This window comes from Branchiostoma lanceolatum, chromosome 14, assembly GCF_035083965.1.
Source record: "Branchiostoma lanceolatum isolate klBraLanc5 chromosome 14, klBraLanc5.hap2, whole genome shotgun sequence".
NCBI classification, from domain to species: Eukaryota; Metazoa; Chordata; class Leptocardii; order Amphioxiformes; family Branchiostomatidae; genus Branchiostoma; species Branchiostoma lanceolatum.
Window position 1 is genome coordinate 7,840,892 of NC_089735.1, and position 18,254 is coordinate 7,859,145.

At 38.9% G+C, this 18,254-nt stretch overlaps 1 protein-coding gene across 4 annotated transcripts in view; it reads right to left on the reverse strand.

The window, feature by feature from the left end:
• The window catches only part of LOC136448726 (uncharacterized), a 115,124-nt gene that overhangs the window by 73,324 nt on the left and 23,546 nt on the right, over window positions 1–18,254 (reverse strand). For all 4 annotated transcript variants that reach the window (XM_066448371.1, XM_066448370.1, XM_066448369.1 and 1 more), the window contains exon 4: window positions 17,635–17,795. In XM_066448371.1, the coding sequence (XP_066304468.1) occupies window positions 17,635–17,787 (153 nt within the window). In that variant the 5' untranslated portion in view covers window positions 17,788–17,795. The remainder of the gene's footprint in view (window positions 1–17,634; window positions 17,796–18,254) is intronic.

An 18,254-nucleotide genomic window follows, 5' to 3' on the forward strand; every position in this document is an offset into this window, starting at 1 on the left:
GTTTCTGCTTACAGTCCTGAAAAAATTAGGGTCGGTAGGTAGGGATTCTCTTTCTTTTTCCTGTTTCTTTATTGTCAGATTTTGGCTGAAGTTATCCAACAAATATGGCTTATCAAATTATGTCAAACTGAAGTGCATCAAATCACTGGTACTTTCAATATCATATTATATATTAAGTAAGAATATTGTTCCCGGATGATATGATATACTTACCTATAATACATAACAATGACTTGAAGAAAAGATAAGTTGTCATTTTTGGGCGATCATTAATTGAGACATTTTCTTTACAAAAATAAAGTATGTGTAGGTGCAGGTGTCCCTAAAAAAAGTCAAACTTAAAGTCACTATTTTGCACATTTCACTGAAAAAGGGGCACCTGCAAAATAAGAGGGAAATAGAGAGTGAATTACCTAAATGGGTCATCACATATTTTTGTGTACATGTATACTGTATCAGTTTATTACTTTGTGACAGCCTACTCATGTCAAATTCCACCCAAAAAATCATTAAACCATCAACAAAAATTAATGATTTTCCATGATTTCTTGGATAAAAGGCATATTTATTAGGTGAAAACCGCTTGTGATTCAAAAAGCACATATGGTATTCAAGAAGAAGACGGATAGGATCATAAGGACTTTGCTGTGACTGCTTAACCGCAAACTTAAAACCGGTATTTTCCTTACTGCAATACAGTATGTGACTATAGCACTACCACGAACCTAAAACCACCATGAACACTCCATTGTTTCCCTTCTGCAAAATTTAATCCCTGTGAACTTAAAAGGCATTTACAGTATTGTAGCAGTGTATTTATTGCTTTCTCATGTAAATGAAATTTTCACCCTAAAACTATTAGACAATTCATAATATTCTACGATCTCTTGGATAAAAGGCATAATATTCATTACATAAAAAACAGCTTGACATTTGAAGAGCACAGTGCAGAGATATCCTGTCATCAACCGTCTAAGCGACAACGGAAGACAGATAGAGTCTTAAGGACTTTGCTGTGACCACTTAACCGCAAATAGCTGCAGTACAGTATATGACTATAGTACTACCACAAACTTAAAACCACCGTGAACACTCCATTGTCTCCCTACTGCAAAATAAATCCCTGTGAACTTAAAGGCATTTACAGTGTTGTAGCAGTGTATTTATTGCTTTCTCATGTAAATGAAATTTGCACCCTAAAACTATTAGACAATTCATAATATTCTACGATCTCTTGGATAAAAGGCATAATATTCATTACATAAAAAACAGCTTGACATTTGAAGAGCGCAGTGCAGAGATATCCTGTCATCAACCGTCTAAGCGACAACAGTGGCATTTAAGAAGAAGACAGATAGAGTCTTAAGGACTTTGCTGTGACCACTTAACTGCAAATAGCTGCAGTACAGTATGTGACTATAGCACTACCACAAACTTAAAACCACCATGAACACTCCATTGTTTCCCTTCTGCAAAATTTAATCCCTGTGAACTTAAAAGGCATTTACAGTGTTGTAGCAGTGTATTTATTGCTTTCTCATGTAAATGAAATTTGCACCCTAAAACTATTAGACAATTCATAATATTCTACGATCTCTTGGATAAAAGGCATAATATTCATTACATAAAAAACAGCTTGACATTTGAAGAGCGCAGTGCAGAGATATCCTGTCATCAACCGTCTAAGCGACAACAGTGGCATTTAAGAAGAAGACAGATAGAGTCTTAAGGACTTTGCTGTGACCACTTAACTGCAAATAGCTGCAGTACAGTATGTGACTATAGCACTACCACAAACTTAAAACCACCGTGAACACTCCATTGTCTCCCTACTGCAAAATAAATCCCTGTGAACTTAAAGGCATTTACAGTGTTGTAGCAGTGTATTGTTTTCCCATGTCAATGAAATTTGCACCCAAAAACTATTCGACCATTCATAATTTTCTACGATTCCTTGGATAAAAGGCATAATATTCATAACGTCAAAAACCACTTGACACTTGAAGAGCACAGTGCAGAGTTTTCCTGTCATTAACAGTCTAAGCGACAACAGTGGCATTTATGAAGAAGACAGATAGGGTCATAAGGATTTGCCCACCAAGCAGCTTCCATAACAAGTTAAAATTAATGTTACCACCACCTGCGCTATCATTGATCAAGGAATCTAGCTGCTTTAGGGCATTGTGCAAGTGTCTGGCACAGGAATACAACACTAATGAATCCAGACCTTTGTAGCCTTTTTCAATTGATTAGCCAATGTCAAATTCAATGACGCACATCGACTGTCAAATCCTGCTTTCCGATGATCTCATTCTGGGGTTTGTGATCATGACTGCTGTTAGCTCAAAGATGGTGTCTGAGAGAAAATGACATCATGTAAAAAAAACATGGAGAAGAAGAAAGACTGATGCCTTGGTTAGAGGCTTAATGATGCCATAAATTGTGGTAGCAATCGCTAAGACAGATCATATTCCTTAAAGACTAATCTAAGAGTTTTAAGCACCGTGGGTTGAAAACATGAGCACGGACAAGGCTTTGGCATATACTCTCCCGAGTGAATAACTTGGCTATTACAAATGATATCATGTCTGGCAGGCTTTATGTATGCCTACATGGAGACTAGCAGTACAGTAACACTTTCAGTACCGAGGACAGTTGCAGCCGCCTCTTCTGAAGCAACAGAGTATCACACCATGCACACAGACTAAAAGCAAGAGGAAAACCTCCATCCATTCATGTGTTCAGGTTGTAGAAAACAGTACATATTCCTGCCGGTATGGGGTAAACATGACATTGTGCTGTTGATATCGGCATATCAAAGAAAATCGCTTTCTAAATCCAGTGCAGAAACTCGCTTTCTAGATTCAAATCATCAGGTCTCCAACCCTGCGGTAGCATTGACAACGCGGTATAAACTGAATGGAAACACCCTGATGCAATTAACAGCATCCCCCGTGCACAGATTCACCATTTACGGGGCAAAGCACCCGTTTACAATCCCACCTACCTGCAGCAAGCCCTTGGGGTCCATGTCCCCAAACATCTTTTCCCGTTTTCCCCGGTAGATACCTTTCCTCCGTGCCGGAGACGCGAGGTGTGTGTTATACACAGCCGCCCTCCACCCTAGTACTGTGGTGAATGCATCATGTGCCGTGCTGGCAGTAGCTGCGCACTGACTAGGGATGGTTCATTCAGGTTTATCAGCGAGTCGGTCGCGCGCAGGCCCAGCATAATGTGCTTAAGTGCAGCGGGGAAACGGATGCACCGCAAGTTGTCAATACCCGCCCTAACTGCGACAGACTGCGGCGGACTGTAACAGAGACTTCGGGAATAACCAAAAGCAGTGCAGTCTGATTTGGATAAATGTCAGCTGCAACCTGTCGAATATCATGCAAATGACTATTTCTTCATGTGCTCCATCAGTCTACATGTATATTCTCAGCATTGTACTACACACACCAACAGGTATACCACTGCAACGGGCATTTCAGGAATAACCGCATGCAGTCTGATCTAAATAAATGTCAGCTGCAAAATGTCAAATATCATGCAAATGCCTATCTCTTCATGTGCTCCATCAATCTATATCTCAGCATTTCAATGCATCATGTATTCCAATACATATATCATTTTATCCTTAACATTATCATTATTTGAGTCATATTCAGGGACCCATAACCAACTGAGCGGTTACAGTATTGGCAGCGGTATGCATGATTTATTATTCTGCTAGGACATCTGACTGTCACTTTATTGATTTATCAAAAATATGGATCTTGCCACATACTAAAAAATCTGCAATGGAAATTCCTCCCTCTTTGATGTTAACTGCTTGTATTGCGGTCACATCCATTTGCGGCAAAAATTGTTGCTACCGGTGGATAACGCAAACATAAATTACTTCTTATCAATGTTTCCAGGACCGGAAAAGCTGTAAAATTGCATTCGTCAGCAAGACATCCCCCACATTTCAGTACAATTTACATGTCGCTAAAACTTGTCACAAAAGTTTCGAGATTGCATCTGGACAGCTGGCTGTTAATCTAAGGTGTGAAAATGCATTAATTTCCAGTCTAATGAAATCAACGTTGAAAGCTTCTGCTGCATAACTGGATGGTAAGCATAAAAGGCAAATTCATTTATTTTTGCAGGGATTAAATTTCATGGTAGTAGTGAAAAGGAGGTTTTGGCTGTGTTTTAAAATTTGCAGTCAAAACAATACTGTCACACAAGTACTACTAGACATATTCCTGGTGTCATGATTTTGCTATGGGAGGCACTGCAAAAAGTGTGAAAATAAGTCCACTGCAAATATTTCAAGATCAGATTCTACAGTATGTAACCTTTCCACTGAGAAAAGCAGATGATCAAATTGATATTAACAGAGAAATCTGCATTCAACACCAAAGATGGGGGATGTATACAATTGAATTATATATATAATTCAATTTCAAACTCTCCAGAAGGCATTCCAATACACATTTTAGTAAAAGCAAATGCTATTCCCAGAAACTGGAAGCGCCCATCTTCTTACATGTATCATTGAATTGTCCCCTCTTGGTCACATTCTTATGAGGTTAAGAATATCTATTGATTTATGGATAATTTTTGTATAGCATTTATCTGAATTAAAGGGAGGCATAATATTGATATTCTAAGATTAAATCATGACCAAACTGGAGCTGCCTTTTACAAGCATGTTTTGATAAACCCCTGTCTACCCTCCATATTTGCATTTCATCCCCTGCTCTCACAGAAGTGGAATGGACCTAGTAGATATTGGGTGATCTTAAGATCAGTTGAGCATGTTTGTGCATAATATTTGTTTTAATGATGATGATGATTTGTTTTTGCAGCTTTTCAATGAAATTATTTCAGACTGTTGTATAGCAAGATGGATGCTTGAATCTGAAATACATCCTAAATTGTTCAAAATTTTAATAGACATCCAATTCATTCAGACTGCGATATTTATATCTGATCATAGTACGTTCCAATGGAACTTATCTATGTAACAAATTATGGTGTTAGATACAACAAGGAGATACATCTTCATTACTTATTAACAACACACTGATCTGGAATCATACACTAAGTTGTATATTTCAATTAGCTTAACCAAAAGAATGGCAGGAAAATAGATTTTTGATTGCATGATTTGGACAAGAATGAAAACGGTATTCACTGGCATTAAAGATGTCACTGCCTACATCAGCTTCAGTAATCGTTAACAAATTGATAATTTGAACGAATAAAAGTAACTCTGGGGAGACTTTAGTTTAATGAAGCTGTATATTTCTGGACTCAAGTTTCTGTGGTTAGTCTTGATGATGGATATAATAAAGGTATGGTAATGTGCTTTTTTTATTTCCTTTATAACAAGATTTCAGCTTCCGCGTACATTTACGAACATAGGTTTATCTTGGCAAATATTCCATGATCTTAGTACGATACAGAGCGACAAGCTCTACAGCGACTAATCAAGTCAACGCTCTCAATTACGTTTACGACTTATTACTCATTCCATGCATACTTAACGAGCTGGGTCGTTACATTATCTCCAATTCGCACACTTGCGGTGACGAGGAGATTTACGTTTCAGACTTAGGAATCGCGTTACTCTTTGCGTTTATGTTCGGGGGGCCTGGTGGGAAGCGACGTAATGCGATGTTGCCACCCCATTAGTAAACATGAGTTACGCTGCTTATGGTAATCCGAGCCATTCATCAAGTGGCGACAAGTTGGCTGGAAAATTGATGCCGTAGCACACGGGGAACCTTCCATTAACACCAGGGTCTGACACATCTCCTCTCTTTAACATCTACTAACAGTGCTGCTTCTTTATATTCTACAGGAAACCACTGGGGATTTAATTTCGCGGTAGTGAGAAAATCGAGTGTTCTCGATGGTTTTGTTTGCGCTTGAAACAAGGAGGTAGGTGGGCAGAAGAATTAACCCGCAGTGGATTTAAGGTTACGGTGAAGAGGTTACCGCGAAAAACCACGAACATCAAACACCGCAAAAATGTCAACATTTATAGTATTCTATAGTTGATGATAGATGATTTAGTACATTCAGTATAGAACAACACTTCCTAGACCTGTTGTTTATGTCTCGCTGCGTCCATCTTTATTCAAAAGGCGAAGTCCTTGGAACTGAAGGAATTATGATAACTGAGGCTATTAGCAATGATGTAATTAACAAATGATCATTTCTTAGACCACAAAATGACTGCCTCTTTCTTGATGTTCTGAGAACTGTCCATGTCATCAACAAAAATTTTGATAAATATTTCCTAGGATATCAAAACTCAAGATTTTGCAAAACTAGACACAAGAAATGTACATGGCAGGTACAATAGCCCGTGCAATCATTTTAACCTCCTTTCATTGACAAACATGTCATAAGTTAAAATGAAATAAAAGTTTGAAAAAAAATATGGTGGGTTGACACAAGCCTGGTTTGTGACATACCAAAAAATAAAATTTATATTCTTCATCAATGTCAATAGGTCAGCCATGACTAGATAAATTGTCTATGAAATTCCTGGTCATCTTATATTGGACAGTCAGCCTATTGGTTTTCTGCCATTATTTCTGTCATTATTATCATGGATATATATGACCATGTTTCTTATATAACAAGCTGTGGAAGATAATGGGTGTGAGTGTTGTATGCTCAGGGTGAACAGGTGCACTGGTGCATCCAAGCTAACCTAAAAATTTAGGTGCACAGAAATAATGCCTCTCTTCTGAACTTCAACCTGGAATTTATATGTTGACCCTAGGTAAATAAGACTAAATTTGTAAAATGAAATCAAATGAATGCAATAGCTAACTTCAAGATTTGGAATAAGTAATACAATCATGAAATTACAACTTGCTATGTCTGGTACTTAAATTCCAAGAATATTGTGTATACCAGAGGCAGACAATAGTACCTTTACCCTATAGCCTACAAAATTTAGGTGCACCCAGTCAAAATTAGGTGCACAGCTCCAATTTTGGGTGCACAGAGGTGCACAAGCACCCAGTATTTTGAGCCCTGATGCTTTAGGGAGAGAGCATGCAGTAAAAGCATACCGATGACATAGTAGGGAATATTCCAGAATGACTACCTCTAACTTACAGACCGAGTATAACTGTATTGATGGAATATTCTAGAATGTTACATTGTGCAACTGTTAGTGTGCCTCCTGTAATAAGTCATGGATACTACATCAGGGCTCAAAATATTGTAATGTTTAAATTTTTGCGATGGTAATTAAATTTTGCAGTTGACCTCTTCAAATATTAAGGCAAACTTATAGCCACCGCAAAAATGCTTGTCCTGTCTTCTGTTTTCCTATCCCATAGTTTCAACTGTGAACTTGAAACTATCGTGAACACTCAAGTTTCTCCCTACTTAATTAAATGTTGGCGAACGTTAACTAAAGGCATTTACTGTAATAGATTGGTCCGAACTTCAAGAGGCAGTTACCTCTGTTTCTTCAAATCTCTTCTGCATAATATCATCACTTTACTTTTCTACCTAAATCAATACTGAAACATGGTCAAGCAGCCACAGTTAGCTTAGCGTCATGTACTGATGTGCATTTTGTAATGTGTATTTAAGCAAAACCTTACTACACATCTATTTGTTGCCTCTTAAATTCTCCTTTTAAGTCCTGACAGATCCTTAATTATAACAATTGATGTCATGGCTGTCCAGTAAAGATATTTAGCAGGACTATCAAATTATAGAGGGCATTTAACTGGGCATATTAAAGTGCCTCCATTTTGGAACTGACATGATTTTTGTAACCACAAAATAAAATTGGATTTCGGTGTTACAGGTTGTCTTGTTACACATAAAATGTTACCCTTTTCTAGATAATATAGGTCACAGCTCTGATTTAAGGTCAACGAGGTGTTAAAGGAAGACTATGTATAAATTATGACCAGAAGTCCTTGACTTGTTCCATCATCATTAAATGTCAAACGTGAAGCATTCTACGGTTGAGTAGTGGTCTTGCCTGGCTTTTATGTCCTTAAGCTGGGACAGAATGAGGACAATGTTCCTAATGATAACTGAGGTTCTTCTGGGTTTGAATTCCTAGCAGGCCTCAATGTTGTGCACATGGGAAAGGCACTTTACACCTCTTTCCTCACTCGACTCGATATGGTAATTTTTCTTTACTTTGCTCAGGTTAGGGACGTCTTCTAGGACAGGACACAAAACGATGTAAGTTGGCCCCAAACCAGTTTACTGGTCTTTTAAAACAAAGAAAGTTCTGCTAATTAGATTAGCCCTATAAATAAATCCATGACCTGGTTTCCAACGAGTATTGGGCATTTCTGTGTGTGTGTGGAGGGGGGGTAGGAGGGTTGTACAATGTGTTTGGTTGTGAACAATAGTGCATACATGTATGAGATTTTTAAAAAGGAACAAATCTGGATTGCTACACTCTTGACCGTTGCGAAATCTTCTTCATGTGTGTATGGTTGTGAACAAGATACATAGTACTTTGTATATTATTACTCATGGATGCATTTCTACTGTGATTTCTTTTACATGGCTCAAAGTACAAATCTGGATTTGGGAGGTTTTTAACACTCTTAACCATTGTGAGATATGGCAAAGCCTTGCCATGGCAGTGGATTACTCTACTGGAGTGGGTTCTCTATTTAGGGACTAGTCTTGGACACTTGGCTTGCACTATCATCTTGATAAATGTATAGCTGGAGGGCAGAAGGGAAAAGGGAAGTAAGGTAGATGGCTTGCCCATAAAAGGCATACGGTATTGACAGCCATGAGGAATGGACGCTTCAGGAAAAGGCAATACAGGTCCGGAATTATTATGGTTATGGAGCGGCACCAGAGATAGGCGACAGTTTATGATTACAAGCAAAGGACGGAAAGGGCACATCTCGGTACCCCACGGTATTAAATTTCGGCACAGCAGAAATCAACCAGATGGCAGGTACTACTGATTTTCAAGGGCTCAGAACACTGGGTGCATACACGTACATGCGCTTTTGTGCACACATATTGGATGCACTAGAAGATATTTTTGTGGGGTTAAGAACTTACAGATATTATTAGTCGTAGTACACAGTACTTGTTGTTAAACTGTGTAAAGATCACAACTGGTATTTTCTTGACAGTTAAGCATCAGAAAAAACTATAAAACCTGTTCAAAATTGTGAAGCTAGCTATAGAATTTCAGATTTAAGCTAGAAAGAGGCAAGTTTGAAAATAATAAGGTTTTGCTGACATTCGACTTAGTCTTTATCTTAATATGTTGTGCATGTTTATGTTTTTTTATGAATGACATATTAAGTAGATACATAAAAACTGACAGAACTTTCAATAATCTTTAACAAACTGGTGGATTTATTAAAAACAGTACCCGGATAAGTTGGTTGTATGCCTTAGAATATTTCTCATTTTCCTTTGCCCTGTTGCTCAATATTCTTTCCTGAAAAGATTCTTATAACCAACGAATTAAATTGGTCGGGCCTAAAAGAAGTTGTCATACATTACATCTAATACTGTAGCTGTGCAATAGAGTCATCATTTCTAAATATACGTCATGCATACTGCCTGATTCATACCAAGAATTTCTACACACCTGAACACAGAGACTACTACATGTAAGTAGTGGTGTTATGGAAGACTTACTCCAGCTTCATTTTTGTCTTCGTAACACATGTAAAATACTGCTTCACATAACCGGTGGAGCACACTACGGTGCCCCTTTCCTTTAGTAGCATTTGTGTGAGATGCGCAGATAGGCTTGCACATTTCTTCATCCTCCTTGTGTGCGTCATACACCCTTACAAAGACGTCAGACCGGCTTTAGCAGTGGGCCCATTGATTTCATAGGGGGTGAGATACCAAACCGGGCTTGAAATTATTTTTCACATGTGGGAAAACAATTTACTCTACCTGTATTTCAAGTAATAACTAATTAAGATGCCTAATTTTTTCTGAAAAGCACAGTCCTCAATTCCTTTGACACTCTCTTGGCATGAAAGATTTAATGATAGCCCGACTGACAATGGTTTGATCCATCGTCTTGTTATATGTGGTCATACGTCATGGTCATATCGGCGTCAAATGGCCGAGCAGTTAGGCTAGGGGACACGAGACATACTGTAGAGGTCACAGGTTCGATTCCAGGCATTCCTGGCAAGACCTTGTGTCTTCGGGAAAAGGCACTAAACATGACTTTGCTCACCCCACCCAGGTGTAATAATCATGGGTACCTGATCTTGGTTGGGGAGGTAAAGTTAGGAGGTAGTAGCTAGCTTTTCAATGTGTTTTTTTTTTTATGACACAATGACAAACTAGTCTAAGAGCTATCTATCACTCAAAAAAATCATTACTGTTAAATGTCCAGGACACCAGATCATGGAATTTCAGCTGTAATAACATATAAAGCCGCCAGGGGGGTACAATCTAATCAATTCTTTCTTCTGCCAAGCCCTATACCAACACACCAAAAAAATATCATAAAGATCCATCCACGAATTCTCAAGTTATGCTGTTCACAAACACACACACGCTCCCAAAAACATAAACTTCTTGAAGACGGTAAAATTGGGAGGTACTACACTGCAGTTGGCTCCTCTACATGTATAATATCCATCTTATCAAATCAACATTCCAGAGCATCAACTTCTCTTAATGGTTCAATTTGCACATCCATCTGGAATCTTCCACTGCGACTTTCCTTCCTGCTTATTATGCAGATGACACCATATCATGACACGCACTATGCGTTTCTGAAAATGAAATATAGATTCCATAAAACTCCATACGGAAGATGATACCATTGAAGGTAACGTAAATGCAGTATTTAACAGTAACCTCACACGCAAAACTGTTCACCTGTGGAACTGACCTCTCCGCACTCACGCATTCGATTTTCTCCGCTCACCCCACCCTTAGTCGATTGTGCACACGTTCGCATAGTTACATGATATATAGTCCCCTTTGCAAAAAGTGGCAGGTTATATACATACCCAGTGCATCTGAGCAACATAACGGTTATAATGAAAGCGTTCGTGATTCATAATATTTCACTTTCAGGCCAATTCAACAAAATGACTTGTTTCATTCTTATTTTTTTTCAACAATGATAGAAAATTGTAAGATGATAAACTGAGGAAGAATACATGATGACAAGGTGGTCTCGTTGTTAGTCTAGTAAGAGTTGTTTACTTAGGATCAAAAGGTTTTGGGTTTGAATCCCTGGCATGCCCCGGTGTTGTGCCCTTGGGAAAGGCACTGACTGACAGTCACCTGTTAGGTGTCTGTCAGTCCTTCAACAAAATGAGACATATGCCTATGATAAACATACAGTTACCAACAAAATTATTCAGGCCATTGTCAGACCCATTATTTACAATTTCAAGGGCACAATTCTGTTGTTAATTGTATGCAATTGGAGCCCCCCCCCCTCCATCATAATATCAAAAATATGTTTCTTTGCCCACTTTATTTCTCTGAGAATAAGAAATAAGCTGGAATTGTTTAAGCTTCCCTTAAACGCTCCCTTCATTTCCCACTACAGGCTGCCACCTTGGAGCAACCAAATTAAAGGTTTGACAGACCACTCCACCAAAATCATAGATCATTTTTATGCTTTCAAATTGTTGTCTACTTTTAAGTCATACTTTTGCATAACTGTGCAGTATCATATTCCAATGACAAAATCAAGGGTCACACAAATCCGATTTCGGTCGCTCCACGATCGCCGTCTAGTGGAGAGGGGCCTGGTGCGGAGGCGTTGTTATGCAGGCAGCGTAGGAGACAGAAATCATTCCAGGTTACTGTGTATGACTGATGGTACAGGCATGGTCTATAATGCTAATATACTGGGGTGCATACCTCTTACATCTAACATCGCCGTCTACATCCTTAGGGCCCCCGTTCCACTCAACGGCGATCAATGACTGACCGTTGAACGACCAAGACTGGAATTCTGTGACCCTTGATTTTGTAATTGGTATATGATGCACGATTATGTAAAATTATGATTTAAAAGAAAACATGTAAGACTAAAAGAGATTGGATCTTTATCTATCAAATTTATGCCAACTGTTTGTTCGCTCAGTGGTCACTCCTAACTTTCCCTTATGGGATTATATGGGGGTAATGCAAGATAAAGAATGTTCAAGATGAATATAAATAGGTTTGGATGTTCAACATCACAGACAAAACTGACGTACATGTAGTCTCTAAACAAAATGTATTACGATGAAAAAATATGAAAAATATGTTATGAATGAGATGTGATGCCATGCCATGATGGGCCTATTTTATCATGATATTGATAATCATAATCATGATATTCTTTAATACAACTTTATTGCAAATCCAATGCAGTGAAAATAAACAATGGTACACAACATTGCAATATGTAACATGGTGAACAAGAGTCTGAAGGACAAAGTAGTAATAACTGTTACGGTGTTTGTTTACGTGTTTTACCAGGAATATCAATTTCTTTAAAATCTGTTTCCATTAATTTTATGTCCAGGTACAGTAGTTTTTATCATAATACTAGGCAGTAACCAAGGCATTGTAGCAAGCCGGAGCCTGACCTCTGCTTGGATAGTACTGTAGCTAAATAGCCCCAAATGGTATGACACAGGCTACCATTAGGCAAACAACAGCTTTAATGGGCCGTACCACACTACATTCAAGATAGGGGTGTCAATTTTTAATTCTCCAAAACCTGAAAATTCTGCTACGGTGCCCCGAATCGCCATGTTTCCTCATCATCATCATATTTTTCTTTTCATCAGGACCTCGATAACTATCAACATGCCAAATTCAAACAAATACATCAAATTAAAGGATCTTGAGTCACAAGTGAGAACATACAAACAAGAAAACAGTACCCATGTCAGAGGTCAATGACTTCCTTCCCGGAGGTAACTACTTTAAGTAGTTAACAGTTTTTCGGAGTAAGTTTTGCTGGTTTCTATGGTCGATGCAATCACTAAACCAAGCTTGACAATGGAGTTCAGCTTGCACCACTGCATCTATCAAAACGGACACATCAATTTCGTGTTCACTCCTGCATGCATACATCCTCTAAAAATCTAATGGTGAAACAAACTATTTCCCAAGTAACAAACGACCGTTTTCCAATATTCGCGGTCGTGCGGGATCAAATTCTCATTGTGCCCAAGATAACTGGCAAATGCTCCGAGGGAAAAACGTGATATTTGGCTTCGATGTGAAATTTGATCTATGCCTGCACCTTTTGCTCATGTTTCACGGATTATGGCTTTTGGAACCTAAAAGCGCACAGCTTTTTATATCATTGAACTCTGATTCAAACTTAGGATATAGATTGATTATGAAACAAACTGAAAAAATATCCTGCTATATTTCTATTGAATCAGATGTAAAATGTAATGACTGCGAAAATTTGTTTGTTTGATTGAACACTTGTTTACATCATTTGCCCTCATTACCCATTGTAATGTCCCCATAGTCACTGGTAGCAGCCTCACAGTTGAGCTCCTAGTTCCAATTAGTTGATAACTGGGAGACCCCAGTTCACCTGTCTTTCAGAGGGCATGTACAAATTTAATGTAAATTGGGGGTCCCTTATTCGAGGAGGTGCCTCGAGCACGTTAAAAGGGACACCTCCCTGTAGAAAATGCAACCCGTTACTGAAAAAGCAAGGAAACTTGCTGCCTTATGTGCACTAGGCACTACAAGGGTCTGAACGAACAAACAAACCCATTGTCCTGACCACCACTGTTTTTTCTGTCGCACTACAACAATTCACGCATTCTGTATCTGTATCCTGTATAGCCAGTATAACTGCCCTTCAGCATTTGTTCACACCAGCTTCAGAGGCACGTACCAAGCCAGTAGTTAGCAAGCGAATTCTTTTGAGCCAGCGGTCACTACGGAGGTTGGTACTCAGGCTACTCGAAGTACCATTGATGATATATTTTAATACATTGGCTCTTACTCAGCCTAAACTGATGTTTTAAAGAGAAATCACTCCAGCTTTACAGTGTAATGTATAGTAGGGCTAACAGCATGATAAATTCCCTAAAAATTTATGCCATGGATTATCGAAACGACAAAATGCAGAATTTGTGACTCTTTAGTACAACCTCTATTGCCTCCACAACACCCACACATACATACATCATGCTTTCTAGATGTACACTCGCAAAACAGGTATTCTATCATGCATACATGTATTATTAATAGGAACAGATTACTGAAGCAATTAAAATGATATGCGAAGAAATTGGCAGGAAACAACATCAGTAGTCCTGGTTATCATACAAAAATCAGTGAAAAGACAATGGTGTGTGATACATACGCTATCACAGTGATCCACAACTATGCATCATATATGTCTATGACACGTCTAATCATAATTACAGTAGATCAACCCGAAGTTACTCCCTTTGCAACCCAATCTATTACATCAACACCCTACAGGTAGACAATGAGGTCTCCCTCTACCCAATGTACTGTAAAAAGGAAAACGTTCACAGGGAATTAATTTAGTGGTAGGGAGAAAACCATGGTTTTAATTTCCCAGTTAAAACAAGGCAGAAGACAGAAAAAAAATGTTTGCGGTAATTTTGAATTGGCGGTGAAGAGTTAAAAAAAAGTTAAAGTGGTCCCATGCATCGAAGATGCGTAGGGGGGCGCCCATCTCCCATTCGAAGCCCTTGGGCCACACAAGTGCAAGCCACTACAGCAGGGGGCTGGTCCGCTGGTAGTGATGTGTGTGTTTAACTTCCATACTCTTTCCCAAATGCTGAGTGCTAAGCAGAGAAAGAAGTATGTACCATTTTTAGAGTCTTTGGTATGACCCGGCCGGGGTTCGAACTCACGACCTACCGTATGCAAGGCGAACACTCTACCAATTAGGCCATTGCACCGGTCATATCCGGTGAAGAGGTCATCACAAAAACAGTGAACATAAAACCGCCGCAAATCTTCACCCTTTTACAGTAAATTTAAACCTCAGGTATTTTATAGAGTTGTAGGAATATGAGCTTGGGCAAGAGCCAGATATACATTTTGTAAATTGTAGTATAATTAGTGTGACGTGGATTGCATTTATCATCGTAGGATAAAACTGTCAAAACTTGTAATCCTTTTATTGAAACGAAAAGAAGAAAATCTCACAAGCAGAATTCTATGATCATTATGATTCTAATCCGGTCTTGCTATATGTATGAAGTCAGGCATAACAATTTGGTATTTAAAAGGTGAACGGTTACATTTCTGGAAAAGATCATACTTGCATCTAATTCAATGCCTCAGTCTGGATCCTGTGTCCAACGCGAATGGAATTCAAAATCAGGGCTTGGAGTACATCCCTCGATGTGCAGAGCAATCAATCTTTTCTCTGTCCCAGTCAGGTGAGTGATGTTGTACATACACACGTCATTCACATATATCACACATTCAGATCAGGGGACAAATGCTGTAAGAACTGTCGTCTTTCCACAAGACAACGATCGCTGAGCGACCGTACAGCGATCAAAATCAGATTTTTTTTCCCTTAATTTTATAATCCAGATATGATGCAAGATGTAAAAGTATGATTCAAAAGACAACGAAACACACAAATTTGTTCTTTATCCATGAAATTTGTTGAGTGGTCTGTCAAATTAGTGGTCACAGTGTTGCCGCATCCTCTAGTGGAAAGGAGGTGTAATATTCCCTTTCAGAGCCCAGACATGTGATTTATGCACTATCAGTATACAGTTACACTACACATACATGTATCCCCACACAAGTTTACTCCACATGCTGAGCAATACAAAATAAATCAAGCAAGTTACTGAACAAACTCTAGAGTACTAGTCAGACATTTCAGATAGCATCCACTTTTTGAGAATGAGCCAGAGGACGTCATGTGTAACTTGCATGTAAATGGGTAATTGAAAGATAAATGATTTACTCAAGAAATTCAATTAGTTCCTGTTAGACCTATTGAAACACAGGATCTACTGTACAGTTGTGGGTTTTTTTAAGGGGGGCACAAACCATAGAGTTCAAAACACAGGCCCCCATATCTGTTTTGTGTGGAGTTGTAAATGCTATAGTTCAACACTCAGCAAACAACAACATCTTATCATGCATAAGTAAGATGTAAATGACAATTAACCTAAGAGAGATGCAAGCAACAGTGAGGGATAAATTCTATACCATATATGGTTAGAGTGTTCTGCTTGACTGGGAAGAAACATAATTATGAATTGTTACCACAAAATCAATTTATATACATTTGCCTTTTATGCAGTAACCTAACCATTATGTGTTGTACACCCACAAAGAAGCTCTGGCATGATGGGATTAATTTGCATATAAACTGTAGGAGTTTTCAAATGTCAAGGCTTGGCTAATGGAATCTCTTCATTTTGATACTGCACCGACTACCCTGCATGTGTGCGAAAACTAATACATTCCTAAAGTATTGACTTAAATGTCAAGAGAGATCCATGCGCCACAGCACTAGACGTGAACAAAACTTCATAATTGACTAAAGCCATTTCATTGCGGAAGCAAAAAAAATATTGCAAACGGTAAAAGTAGGATTCTTATAAATGTTTCCCTGATGAAAAGAAATGCGGCTAACCTTTCAGCAAGAGTTGTAAACTTAAATGTGCTTCTGGGAGTGACAAGGTCTTGTGTCCACATAATGAAACAACTACTTTTCATTAATAGCATTCACTCTGTGAACTGCATACATAAATCAGTAGTCAACTTATGTGTATGTGGTGTGAAATGGCTGAGTGTCTATGCTAGTGTAGTGGACACGAAATCGAGAGGTCATGAGTTCGATTCCTGGCATTCCTGACTAGATATTGTGTCCGTGGAAAAGACACTTTACACAACTTTCGTTCCTGTTGTAAAATGGGTACCTGACTTCGGTTAAAGGCAGTGGAAGGAGAGGCATGGGCTCCAATACCGTGCCCTTGACACAGTGGATAACAACCCACTGAACCTACGGCCCCAAAAAGGCTATTGGACTACCTTTACCTCTACCTTTACCAACTTATGTATATACGGAAAGGCTAAATCATACCTGTACATATCTCCTATGCAGCCATCTTAACAGCTGATATCATTTGACAAGGACAAAGACTCAGCAACATACATGTACAATCAGGGAAAACCATGATCAGAACTTGTGATATCAAGACATTCTTCTTCAAGTGGCTTTAAAGGTTGGCATAGCGCCACCTAGCAGAAAGTAATGTATCTGCAGACACCACTTTAAGTATCTAGTACAACAGGTTGCATAATGGCAGCATAACAGGACATAAGTAGTATCAGGCACTTCATAAAATTCTCAGGGATTGGAGCTTTAAAGTGTTTATGACAGAGATACAGCATCATCTTAATATGACGATAATTCTAGTATCATTCAGTGAACAATGAACACAAATACTTACAACAAATATGCACCCATCTGATGTTATTGAACATCAGACCATCAAAAATTAAACTTCTTTTTTTTTGTTTGTACCAGCATTAAGAAAACACACATTGCAATGCAAAATGCGCCCGCAAAGTGCATTCAAACATATTTTCCTCGTCCGGCCTAAATTTCTACATACTGTATAATGAGAGTTGCCTGACCTGCACTGCACTGTTCAGGAAACAGTTGTTCTCTCCCGGCGCGTTCAGGAGACCCTTGGAGTTGGTGATGGACAGGCTGTTCCGCGGCGCGAAAATCCCCGCCATGGATGACATCACAGGCTCCGTCACGTTGTCCTTAAGCCATGACATCATCGCTCATCCTGTAGACGGCCAGGAAGATGAACAGGACAAAGAATTTGTTAAATCAGTTTTTGTTCCACAGTTGGGAAAAGCTACTAGTGCAGTCTAGGATGTCACTATAGCTCAACTGGTAGCAGCCTCACAGTTGAGCTCCTGGTAATTAGGAGACCCCGTTTCAATCATGGGCCAGGACATCTCGGTTGGGACTGCACTCTTTTGTAAGGAACGTAAAATGGAGTCCCATGTTTGAGGAGGTGCCTCGAGCACGTTAAAAAGGGAAGGGCTAAGAACCCCTCCCTGTGCAAACATACCCTGCTACTAGGAAACTTGCTGCCGTATTTGCAACTAGGCACTACAAGGTTTGAATGAACGAAGAAGTGCTGTTTACATGTAGATCTGCAATACAAGTAGTCCTAGGTTGGCAAAATAGATCTACATGTATAAAGGTGCAATGACTTTTCAAAAATCTAGTCCAAGAA